General features: G+C 52.5%; 1 protein-coding gene across 2 annotated transcripts in view; it reads left to right on the plus strand.

Annotated features, from left to right (window-relative positions):
• Positions 1 to 628: 628 nt before the first annotated feature.
• The window catches only part of RPS6KA1 (ribosomal protein S6 kinase A1), a gene marked incomplete at both ends in the record, with an annotated part of 44,061 nt that continues 32,030 nt past the window's right edge, over positions 629 to 12,659 (plus strand). For both annotated transcript variants that reach the window (XM_080691926.1, XM_080691928.1), the window contains 2 exons: positions 629 to 691; positions 12,249 to 12,293. In XM_080691926.1, the coding sequence (XP_080548052.1) occupies positions 629 to 691; positions 12,249 to 12,293 (108 nt within the window). The remainder of the gene's footprint in view (positions 692 to 12,248; positions 12,294 to 12,659) is intronic.

Consider the following 12,659-nt stretch of genomic DNA (forward strand, 5'->3'; position numbering starts at 1 on the left):
ACACCACGTTGCAAAAAGAAAATGCGCGTGAAGAAATCGCCAGGGCACTGAGGGTCCTGACGGTGGTGACGGGTGAAGAGTGGGATCCAACCTGCAGCTTGGCATGGAGCTCACCTGGAGATGCCCGAGAAGGGATCCCTAGGGCTGGGTGGAGCCCGAGAACAGCTGGGCCCAGGCTCCTCGAGCCTCTGCCGGGATCAGCCCCAGGACACGCGGTGTGCGAGTAGGGAGTGGGCAGCAGGGGGGGGACAAGGGCTCTCCCCGCAGGAGGGAGGAGGACGTCAGCGAGGGGATTCCCAGCAGCGGCGCGAGCGCGGGGCCGGGGCGGGCGCGGGGACCGGAGGAGGGAGGGAGGGAGGCGCCGCAGCGCCCCGGGGCGGAGCGAGCGGCGGGCGCGGGCCGGCGGGCGGGGGTCCGCGCCGGGAATGCCGCGCCGCGGGGGCTGGGGCGGAGCTTGGCGGGCCCGCCCCCCGCGCAGGTAGCCAATGGGCGCGGCGGCGCCGGGTGACGGAGCGGCCCAAGTGCGAGTGCCGCGGCGGCGGCGGCCCAGCGGAGCGCGGGGCGCGGGGCGCGGGGCGCAGCCAGGGACCCCGGCGCCGGGAGGAGCGCGGCGGCCCGCGGCGGCGCGATGCCGCTCGCCCAGCTCAAGGAGCCCTGGCCGCTCATGGAGCTGGTGCCGCTGGACCCGGAGGTGAGCGAGCGGGGCGGGGACGGGCGCCCGCGGCCCGAGAGGCCGGATCCGCACAGGGGCGGGGCGGCCCGCGGCGCCGCGGCAGCCGGCCGGCCGCGAGGGCTCCGGCGCCCTCCGGTCTCCTGCCCCCTGTCCGGCTCCACCCCCGCGTGCTCCCGGTGTGCGAGCGCAGGGGGCAGTTCCTCCCGACGCTGAGCACCTTCTCGCCCTCGCCGGGAGAGGGGACCCACGAGGCGCTGAGATCTGCTCCCTTCATCCCGCACCCCTAGGACCGGTCCCGGCATCTTTCGGGAGCTGTCGGAGCTGCCTCCATTGGTGCAGATGGGCAGGGCTTGGGTCAGATGGCTTGGATTCCACGGGAGACAAGGATCATGGGACTCCCACTTCTCCCAGTGCCCTGTTCCAAGGGTCCCCTCCTCTCTCTCGACCCCTGGCAGTGGTGGAATGTGGGATGACACCGTCCTTTGGGACTGGAACTCCTGGTTTCCTTTGCCCTGAGGCCACAGCCAGAGGATATCAGTGTCCCCCACCCCAGGCCATGGAGAAGAGAGTGGGGAAAGCCCTAGACCTGGTGGAGATTACTCCTGGAGGGGAAGACCTTGCCTTTGCCTTCCCTGTGCCTCCTCCTATAGGAAGAGTTGGGCCCTTAGGGAGTGTGCCCTGTGCCCCTCAGGTCAAGGTCAAGCCCTGAACTAGCAGGTTGAAAACTTTCCCTTGATCTCATGCTAGGAAGGAGGCAAGTAATACTTCCCCTTTAGGGGAGCCCTCTCCAAGAGAGTACGCAGAGAGGGGTGGAGACTTCTGTTGACCAAGGAGCCAAGGTGATCTTTCTCCCCTAGGCCCCTGCCTTGCCGCCTCCTCTGTCCTCTCATTAGGGGAAGCCATCCTGTGCTGTGCCTCTCAGGACCACAGGTGGAGATCAGGGTGAGGACCCCAGCACCCAGAGTGTGCTGCCCCTTTAAAGGGATGGCCACCACTAGCTACTGGAGGGTGGGCGCGGCAGGATTAGGTAACCAACCTGAAGGCACAATTTGGAGTAAATTGCTCTGGGATCCTTGCCATGGGGTTTTTACAGGCCCTACAAGGCTGCTTGGAGGTTCTCTCGCTGACTCACCCTCCGAGATGAGGAACACTGCCCTCTGTGGCCCCTGTTACCCCCCACACACACACACACTAGGACTGGGGTGCAAGGGCTGGGGGTCCTCCACCTGATTCCTTTGCCCAGGTATGCCCCTGGGACCTAGGCCTCTGGAGAGCAGGTAGAGCTGAGCTGGGAGTGGCAGGGAGGGACTTCACCCAGGTGCGGCCCTCGCCCTCGGGTGCTGCTAGCAGGGAGGGTAGACCCAGGACTCCCGCTCCAGGACACCACTTCCTGCTTCCCTTTGGGAAATTTTGAGGCAAGGACTAGCTTCACCAGGGGGCCTGGGTATAAACTGCAAAGCAGTTTTGTACTTGAATTCTGTAAGAGGAGAAGACTGGAGAATTTGCCAGGGTGGGGAGAATGATTTCTCCAGGAGCTTCACCCCGGAAATGCTATGTGACCCGTGCTCAGTCCTCAGCCTGTCTGGGCCTCTGTTTCTCCAGTGTCAAGGGCTGAGTTTTAGCCTGGGCCTGAGAGGGTGCAGAGCCCTGGGTACTGCTGCCTGCCCCCCTCTCTGGTCTGTGGAGGTGCCAGGCAACTGGGTGTTATTGTTTGGGTAACAGGAGCCACAGGGCAGCCCGGGTGCAGGTTGGGCCCTTTTCACTGGAGAACAGAGCCTCGCTGTTCTTAGCCCAGGTGACATGTAAGCAATACAGCAGCCTGACCTGCAGATACAGGCGCCGTCGCTGGCAGCTCCTGGCCAGGAGGGAGGCAGGCAAGGGGCTGGCAGGGGCATTTGGCAGAGGCCTAGGATCTGGACTGCCCTGCCCTCCCCATGATGCTACCAAAAATGGGCTGCTGGGAGGCAGGGCCTGGCCCAGGGGTGCGGTCCAGGTGAAGTAAACCCACAGGAAGTGCAGGTGAGGATTCTGCCCGTGCCTTCCTGGCCCTGCTGAAAGCGATAGTCTTGTCCCCGAGCCTGGTCCTGCCACACACAGCTTTACTACCTGCCACCATCCTGCTTTTCCTCTGTCACTTTATTTTGATTCTCATGACTTCTCAGGTTAAGGACGATTATGCCCATTTTCAGTCGGGACAGCTCAACTCCGAGGGGAACTGGCATGGGCCGCAGTGGCAGAGTAGAATGGGGACCCAGATTTCCTGTTGTCTTCCGCCAAGTGGGGAGGCTCAAGGATGGGGGTGGGCGGGTTCAAACCGGCCCATGTGGAAGGTCTTCCAAGCGCAGCTCCGGATGTTGGCAAACTCTCCACAGCCCGCAGGGCCCCTGTCCAGCCTTTGCTGAGGGCCGGTGGTGCCCTGGCACCTGGCCCCCAGCCTCCAGCCGCACACAGGGCTGCCGGTGCTGGGCTCGGAACGCAGCTCCTGGGGCTGCCTCCTGCCCGCAGGCACCTGCTGTTGGTCTCCATCTGCTGCCCAGCCACTCTGACCCCGCCCTGGGGTCCTTCCAAGCCAGAGCTGTTTGGGTGGGAAAGAAGGGCACCTAATGAAACCCATCTCTGACCTCTGGAAAGGGGTGCGGTGGCCTGGGGGTGCTGGGGGGCTGTCCTCATGCGTACCACTCTCTGGGGAGGAGGGAGGAGAAAGGATCTCCGTCTTTGAAGAGGCCCACTCAGTACTTAAGTGACAAGTGCTATTCCAAGCAATAGATTGCAACTGTCAATAAGACAGATCAGCTCTCATGGTACAGAGGGGGAAACTGAGGACCTGAAACGTTATGTGACAGGCCCAGGGTCAGAGGATGTGGCTGGCAGAGCCAAGAGTAGCTTTCGTGGCCGTGCGGTTGTGTTCTTTCTCCAGGCCTGCACGCCTCCTCGAGAGACCTCGTACATCAGCTCTTAGAGGCAGGGATTCCAGAGACTCAGCTAAACAGGCCTCGGGGGTCCCCTGCATCACCTCGGGCTGTGCTTAAGAAACCGCCCCCTCCCTCATGTCCTCTCCCTTGTAGACAGCTAGGCTGGCTGACACAGGACTTTGGGTTATGGTTCCAAGGCTGCCACCTGCGAGCTGAGGGACCTCAGATAAGTCCCATAATTCTGAGCCTCAGCTGAAAAATGGGAGCCGGCCTTGGTGGTGCTGGGAGGCTGAGACAGGAGGATCACAGGTTCGAGACCATCCTCAGCTACTTAGGCCTTCAGCAATTTAGTGAGACCCTGTTCCAAAATAAAAGTTACAGTAGGGCTGGAGGTGTTGCTAAGAGGTAAGTGCCCCTGGGATTGGTCCTCACTACCAAAAGGGGGGAAAAAAGAAAGAAAAGAAAGAAAAACAGGAGTACCAGAGCCTGTTCTGGCCTCTGAGCTCGTGGCTGGGTTGACCTTTCACTTGACAATCTACCTGCTGGACTCTGGCTGGGTGCCGAGGAACAGGCGGACGAGCCACGGCCCTCCTGAGTTAGCCTGCCCTGTGCTTGGCGCGCTGACAGCCCGGAGAGTTTTCTTGGTAGTCAGCCACCCTGCAAATGCTTGGGGGTATGAAATATACCAGGGGCTGTCGGGGTCTCAGTTTATTCAGTGCAGCTCAAATATAGAGTACAACAATAATAATAGCTGATGTTTATAGACCAATTACATGCCAGGTATATATATTTATAGGCATTTTTTCATTTGATTTTAACACCCACCCAATGAAGTACATCACTTTTTGTTTTTACTGTGGTATTGGGGATTAAACCCAGGTATGTTCTACCTATGAGCTATACCCCCAGTTCTATTTCTATTTTTATCTTTGTAAAATTTTTATTTATTGAGCTGGGCATGGTGGTGCACAATTGTAATCCCAGTACTTGAGAGGCTGAGACAGGAGGATCGCAGGTTCAGGGACAGCCTCAGCTACTTAGTAAGGCCTGCTGCAACTTAGTGAGACACTTTTAAGTAAAGAAGAAAGCCAGGCATGGTGGCACATGCTTATAATCCCAGCGTTTGGGAGGCTGAAACAGGAGAATCACACAGGTTCAAAGCCAGCCTCAGCTACTTAGTGAGGCTCTTAGCAACTTAGTGAGACCCTGTTTCCAAATAAAGTATAAAATAGGTCTGGGAGTATAGCCCAGAGGTAGAAAAGCCTCTGGTTTCTACCACCAGTACCACAATAAACTAGGGCTGGGAGTGTAGCTTGGAGGTAGAAAACCCCTAGATTCAGTCCCTAGTATCATACACACACACACACACACACACACACACACACACACACGTAAATTTTTTTTTTTTTTTTTTTTTTGGTGGTACTGGGGGTGGAACCCAGGGGCTTTCTACCTCCGGGCTATACTCCCAGACCTATTTTATATTTTATTTGTAAACAAGGTCTCACTAAGTTCCTGAGAGCCTCACTAAGTATCTGAGGCTGGCTTCAAACCTATGCGATCCTCCTGTCTCAGCCTCCCAAGTGCAGAGATTAAAAGTGTGTGCTACCACGCCAAGCTACAAGTAAAATTTTTGTGTGTGTGTGGGTCTGGGGATGGAACCCAAGGGCATTCGACCTCAGAGCTACACCCCCTGCCCTATTTTTTATTCTTTATTTTGAAACTGGGTCTCACTGAGTTACAGAGGGCCTCATTAAGTAGTTGAGACTGTCTGCGAATCGCTGGGATTACAAGCTTGCACCACCACGCCCAGCTCAGTAAATTTTTATTTATTTATTTTTTGCAGTACTGGGAATTCTACTAGGAGCTTTCTACCCCTGAGCTATACCCCCAGCCCTAGTTTTTATTCTTTATTTTGAAACAAGGTCTCATTAATTTGTGGAGGGCCTCACTAAGTGGCTGAGGCTGTCTGTGAACCACAATGCTCCTGTCTCAGCCTCCCAAGTACTGAGATTACAAGCATATGCCACCAAGCCCAGCTTTGTTTGCTTGTTTGTTTATTGTTTATTTAGTTAGTTCTGGCGATGGGGATGGAACCCAGGGACATTCTACTTCTGAGAATACATTCCCAGCCTATTTTTATTCTTTATTTTGAAACAGGGTTTCACTTGGGATAAGCCTTACTAAGGAGCCACCATGTCTGGTTTGTGTGTGTGTGTGTGTGTGTGTGTGTGTGTGTGTGTGTGTGTGTGAGAGACTGGGGATGGAACCCTTGGGCTTTTTACCTCTAGGCTACATTCCCAGACCTATTTTATATTTTGTTTGGAAACAGGGTCTTACTAAATTGTTGGAAACCTCAGTAAGTAGCTGAGGCTGGCTCAGAACCTTCAATTCTCCTATCTCAGCCTTCCAAGTACTGGGATTACAAGTGTGCACCACCATGCCCGGCTTTATTTTTTGATTTTGAAACAGGGTCTCACTATGTTGCTGAGCCTGTCCTCAAACCTGTGTTCCTCCTACTTCAGCTTCCCAAGTACTGTTTATAGGTCGTGGTGCCACTACACCCAAAGTACATTACTTTTATTCTCATTTCACAGATAAGGAAACTGAAGTCCTAAGAAATTAAAATGACCTTCTCAGGGTCACATGGATGGTAGAACCAGAATTTGGACTTACAAGGTCATGTTCCAAAATCCCCCTTTTTTCCCCTAGTGCTCAGGATCAGACCTAGGAATTTACATATGCTAGGTAATTTTCTACCACTGATCCATATCTATGGCCCAGAACCCATCCACATTTGTGTGTGTGTGTGTGTGGGGGGGGGGGGATTGAACCCCAAGGCATTCTACCTTCAAGCTACATGCCCAGCCCGATTTAATTTCTTATTTGGAAACAAGGTCTTCTAGGTTGATAAGAGTCTCCCTACTTGCTGAAGCTGTTCTTGAAGCTGGGGTCCTCCTATCTCAGCCTCCCAAGAGCTGGGATTACAAGGGTGAGCCACCATGCCCAGCTCAGGACCCACTTTTTTTTTTTTTTTTTTTTGCAGTACTGAAAATTGAACCCAGGGGCATTCTACCTCTGAGCTACACCACCAGCCCTATTTTTTATTCTTTATTTTGAAACAGGGTCTCACCGAGTTGCAAAGGGCCTCACTGAATAGCTGAGGCTGTCTATGAACCCGGATTCTCCTGTCTCAGCTTCCCAAATGCTGGGATTACAAGCATGCACCACCACACCAGGCTATTCTGTATTTTAAAACAGGGTCTCACTAAGTTACAGAGGACCTCACTAAGTAGCTGAGGCTGGCCTTGAACCCATGATTCTCCTGTCTCAGCCTCCCAAGCGCTGGGATTACAGGTGTGGGCCACCAGGCCTGACTTAGAGCTCAAATTCTTAATCACTGTGCTAGGCAATTAGGAGATGATGACTTTGAATTTCTACTAAGAAGCATGAACTTTAATTTTATTTATTTTTGTGACACTAGAGATTGAACTCGGCATTCCACTTCTGAGCTATACCCCTAGCTCTTTTTTAAATTTTAAATTTTTTTTTTTTTTTTTTTTTGTGGTACTGGGGTTCTTGGAAGCCCTTCTACCTCCAGCTACACTCCCAGACCTATTTTTATATTTTTTTAAATTTGGAAACAGGGTCTCCTAAGCCAGCACGCGCGGCTGGCTTCGAACCTGCGCGATCCTCCTGTCTCAGCCTCCCAAGCCGGGGATTACAAGCGTATGCCACCACGCCCGGCAGTTCTTTTTTAATTTAAATTAAAAGTTGGGAGCCCATCATGGTGGCATACTTGGGAGGCTGAGACAGGAGGATTGCAAGTTCCTGGCCAGCCTCAGCTACTTAGTGAGGGCCTCTGCAACTTAGTGATACCCTGTTTCAAATTAAAGAATAAAAAATAGGGCTGAGGATATAGCTTGGAGGTAGACTGCCCCTGGGTTCAATTCCCAGTACAGAAAGAAAAAAGGATGGATGGATGGATGGATAAATAGATAGATAGGGCTGGGGGCGTAGCTCGGAGGTAGAATGCCCCTGGGTTCAATTCCCAGTTCTGCCAAAAAATTAAAAAAAATTAAAGCTGGGCATCATGGCACATGACTGTGATTCCAGTACTTGGGAGACTGAGACAGGAGGATTGCAGGTTCCAGGACAGCCTTAGGAAGTCCTGAGATTCTCCTCACCCTGATAAGATACAAATATAAGATATAAAATATATATATAAATAAGATATAAAATCAAGCTGGGAGTATAGCCCACAGGTATAAGGCCCCTGGGTTCTACCCCAAGTACTACACACACACACACACACACACACACACACACTTATTTTTGTGGTGCTAGGCTTTTTTTAAATTTTTGTGGTGCTGAGATTGAACCAAGGGGTATTCTAGTTCCAAGCTACACTCCCAGACCTATTATTTTTTATTTTTATTTTGAAATGGTCTTGCTAGTTTGATGAGAGTCTCACTACTTGCTGAGGCTGTCCTTAAACCTGCCATTTGCCTGTCTCAGCCTCCCAATTACTGAGATTGAGTCATGTTCCACCATGTCCAACTAATGGTGTTAGAGATTGAACCTAAGGCATTCTACGTTTGAGCTACCCCCTGCCTGTGTTTTTTTTTTACAATATCTCGCTAAGTTGCTGAGGCTGGTTTCATCTTTTTATTTTTATTTATTTATTTTTTTGGTGGTACTGGGGTTCCTGGAAGCCCTTCTACCTCCAGCTACACTCCCAGACCTATTTTTGCATTTTTTATTTGGAAACAGGGTCTCCTAAGCCAGCGCGCGCGGCTGGCTTCGAACCTGCGCGATCCTCCTGTCTCTGCCTCCCAAGCGCGGGGATTACAAGCGTGCGCCACCACGCCCGGCCACTGAGGCTGGTTTCAAACCTGCAATCCTCCTAGCTCAGCCTTCTAAGTACTGGTATTACAGGTGTGTGTGTGCCACCATGCTGAACTTTTTTTTTTTTTTTTTTGTACTGGGGATTGAACCCAGAGGTTTCTACCTCCAAGCTACACCCCCAGCCCAATTTTATGTCTTATTTGGAAACAGGGTCTTAATAGGTTGCTGAGAGTCTTGCTAAAGTGCCAAGGATGGCTTTGATCCTATGATCCTCCTGTCTCAGCCTCCCAAGTACTGGGATTATAAGCATGTGCTACTACACTTGGCTCCAACTATTTTTTGTTTGTTTGTTTGTTTGTTTGTTTGTTTGTTTGTTTGTTTTGGAAACAGGGTCTTACCAAAAGTTACTGAGAGTCTTACTAAGTTTCTGAGGCTGGCCTTGAACCTATTATCCTCCTGTGTCAGCTTCCCAAGTATTGGGATTATAGGCATGCACCACCACTTCTGGCTTGAGCATGAAATTGCATTCTCCAGGCACTGAGGACTTATCAGCCACACAAGGATTTGGGGCCTGGGCCGTAGAAGGTTCTCAATAAATATTGAGTAACCAAGCCAGGCGTGGTGGTGCACGCTTATAATCCCAGCACTTGGGAGGCTGAGACAGGAGGATTGCACAGGTTCGAAGCCAGCCTCAGCTACTTAGTGAGGCTCTCAGCAACTTAGTGAGACCCTGTTTCCAAATAAAATATAAAATTGGTCTAGGAGTGTAGCCTAGAGGTAGAAAAGCCCCTGGGTTCCACCCCCAGTACCACACACACACACACACACACACACACACACACACACACAGACACAGACACACACAAAAGTAAATATTGAGTAACCAATTGAGTTGAGTACATTGGTCACACTTGGTTTTGGGGAGGATGAGGGTTTGGAGTGCGGAAGCCTGGCAGGGGCTGGTGTGTAGGATTTTGAGATCATCTGTGGGATAATTCCATGTCAAGAATCTAGAATGATTGAACTGGAATCCAATCTACAAATGTAGCCCTGTCCCACCATATGTGAGGGAGGGCCTCTGTCTTCTACCCAGGCTGCTGAGAGATGAGTGTGTGTGTGTGTGTGTGTGTGTGTGTGTGTGTAGGGGCCTGCAGGATACTCAGTCCCTGGGTAGGATTAGGGGCATTACAGGGGCTCAGGGTCAGGAAGGATGTCCTGGGAGCTGCAGGAGAGCTGCTGTGGGGCAGGGAGGTTATGTAACAGGCAGTGTATGGTTGTGCCTGCTGCCGCCAGGCAAGGCCACAGCTGCCCTGCGGACCCAGCTCCTGGCTCCAAAGTCCTGGCCTGCCCCAGGCTGGATCTTCCTAGCCACTGGGAGCCTCCTGTCTGCCCCACATGCTTTCTGTCAGGAAGGGTAAGGGCAGTGTCTTTAGGCCCAGATTGGGTAGGTTACTGACCTCACATCACACAGGAAACAGATGGGCTGGGTTTGGTGCACCCCAGGAGGTGTGGTTCCCACTTAAGGCTGACACATGGAAAGAGCAGGACTGCACAGAGGTGGGCTCCACACCTGCCTCCTCCTGCCCACAGTCCCCTGGTTTGAGCTGGGCCACCTGGGCTGCAGACCTTGAAACCTCATGGCTTTTGGTCCACACTTTGTGTGTGTCTGTGGCACTGGGGATTGAACCCAGGGGTATTCAACCTCTGAGCTACATCCCCCAGCCCTGTTTTAATTTATTTTTTGTTTTGAAACAGGTTCTCTCTAGATTTCTGAGAGTCTTGCTAAGTTGCTGAGGCTGCTCTCAAACCTGCAGTCTTCCTGTCTAAGCTCCCAAACACTGGCATTGAAGGCACATATCGCCAAGCCTGGCTTAGACCACTTTCTTTTTTGGGGGTATGGTACTAGTAATTTAACTAGGACATACTACCTCTACACTCCCAGCTCTGTTGTTTTTATTTTTATTTTGAAATAGGGTCTTACTAGGTTGATGAGATTCTCATGACTTGCGGAGGTTGACCTCAAATCTGCAATCCTCCTATCTTAGCCTTCCTAATACTAGGATTATAAACCTGCACCACCATGCCAGCTTTGGACCACTGTGTGTGTGTGTGTGTGTGTGTGTGTGTGTGTGTGTGTGTGTGTGAGAGAGAGAGAGAGAGAGAGAGAGAGAGAGAGAGAGAGACTGAAGATTGAACCCAAGGGCATTATTCTATCTCTAAGCTATACTCCCCCAGTCCTATTTTATTTTATTTTATTTATTTATTTATTTATTTTTTTAGGGTCTGGGGATGGAACCCAGGGGCATTCAACCTCTGAACTACACCTCTCTGCCTTATTTTTTATTCTTTATTTTATTTATTTATTTATTTATTTGGTGGTACTGGGGTTCCTGGAAGCCCTTCTACCTCTGGGCTACACTCCCAGACCTATTTTATATTTTTATTTGGAAACAGGGTCTCCTAAGCCTGCGCGCGTGGCTGGCTTCGAACCTGCGCGATCCTCCTGTCTCTGCCTCCCAAGCGCGGGGGTTACAAGCGTGCGCCACCATGCCCGGCTATTCTTTATTTTAAAACAGGGTCTCAGAGTCGGACGTGGTGGCACACGCTTGTAATCCCCGCGCTTGGGAGGCTGAGACAGGAGGATGGCACAGGTTCGAAGCCAGCCTCAGTTACTTAGTGAAGCTCTAAGCAACTTAGTCAGACCCTGCTTCCAAATAAGATATAAAATAGGTCTGGGAGTATAGCCCAGAGGTAGAAAAGCCTCTGGGTTCCACCCCCACTACCACACACAAAAAATAAATAAAACAGGGTCTCACTACGTTGCAGAGGGCCTTACTAAGTAGCTGAGGCTGTCCGTGAACTGTAATCTTCTAGTCTCAGCCTCCTGAATGCTGGGATTACAAGTGTGCGCCACCATGTCCAGCTTTTGCTTTTATTTTTATTTTTATTTTTGAAGCAGGGTCTTGCTAGGTTGATGAGAGTATTTTCTGGGGCTGTCCTCAACCAACAATCATACTGCCTTAGGCTCCCAAGTACTGGGATTACAAGGGTGCCTGGTTTCGGACCACAGTTGAATCCTTGCTTTTCAGTTGTGCAACCCCCTGGCCCCTTGGGAGCCCAGTTTCCTCTTGTGCTAGTGGGGCCAGAACCTACCTCCCAGGGCTACTACAAGGATTAAATAGTGCCGTAAGTGTGAGGCACCAAGCCCGGCTGGCAGAGGCTCAGAAGAGCAGCTGTTAGCACCAGGCCCTTGTCTCTGCCTTCCCAGGACTCCCCATTTATTAGGAAATGGGCCTTGGTGTCAGTAGTCCCTGCAGCAAAGGCATGCAGGGTGGGACAGCCATCACAGTGCCTGGCAGGGGTGGGGTGGGCCCAGAGTGGGTGAGTCCCAGGGGCCACCATCTCTGTGCTGGACACTTGCCCAGATTGTCTCCTTCTACCCTTGAAGCAACTCTGGGAGGCCAAGGAACTCGCCCCATGTGACAGATCAGGAAACTGAGCCCCTTTGCACTTGGTGGCTTTGCACAGGGACATACAGACTGTCTTGGCAGAGCCAGCAGCAGGGGGGCATGCACGCCCCTTCTCGCTGGGTGGAGGTCATATCTGAGTCTTCTCTGAAGTTATGTTTGCTAGACAGGAGCAGGAGCGAGGGTCTGTTAACAGAGGACTTGGTTCCTGTACCCTCACTGTGAAAGTAGAGGTGGAGGGGGCCCACCCAGAACTCCAGGCCTCCCCCTCCAGGGGCTCCCAGTGTGCACCCTTGTCTACTCAGAGGAGTTTTGACAGTGCCTGCCAATCTCCCTTTTCTTTTCCAGAATGGACAGGCCTCAGGGGAAGATGCTGGGCTCCAGCTGTCCAAGGTGAGGACCAGGCCTGGGCCGGGGTGGTGGGTGGTACTGTGGGTGTGGTCTTGGAGGAGGAGGGCCTACCCTCACCCCTCCTAGGGGTGAGGACCCGTGGCCTCTCACCCTGGGCCCAACCTTCCTATTTCATGGACGAGGGGGCTGTGGTCCAGAGAAGGGTTAGGAGCAGGATCCAGGCTGGAACTCTGGCTACCTGTCACCGGAGCCAGGGTGTCTTAGGTTTATTTACTCATGGAGTTTGGGCACAGGTGCTATGCTGGTCTCCTCCGTGGGACGGGGCCTGTTGGTGCTGGAGCAAGCCCATGGCCTCTGCAGTCTAAGCAGGCCCAGTGCCTGGCAGGCAGCTCCTCTGGGGTCCAGGGC

Source organism: Muscardinus avellanarius, assembly GCF_963383645.1.
Source record: "Muscardinus avellanarius genome assembly, chromosome: 3".
NCBI classification, from domain to species: Eukaryota; Metazoa; Chordata; class Mammalia; order Rodentia; family Gliridae; genus Muscardinus; species Muscardinus avellanarius.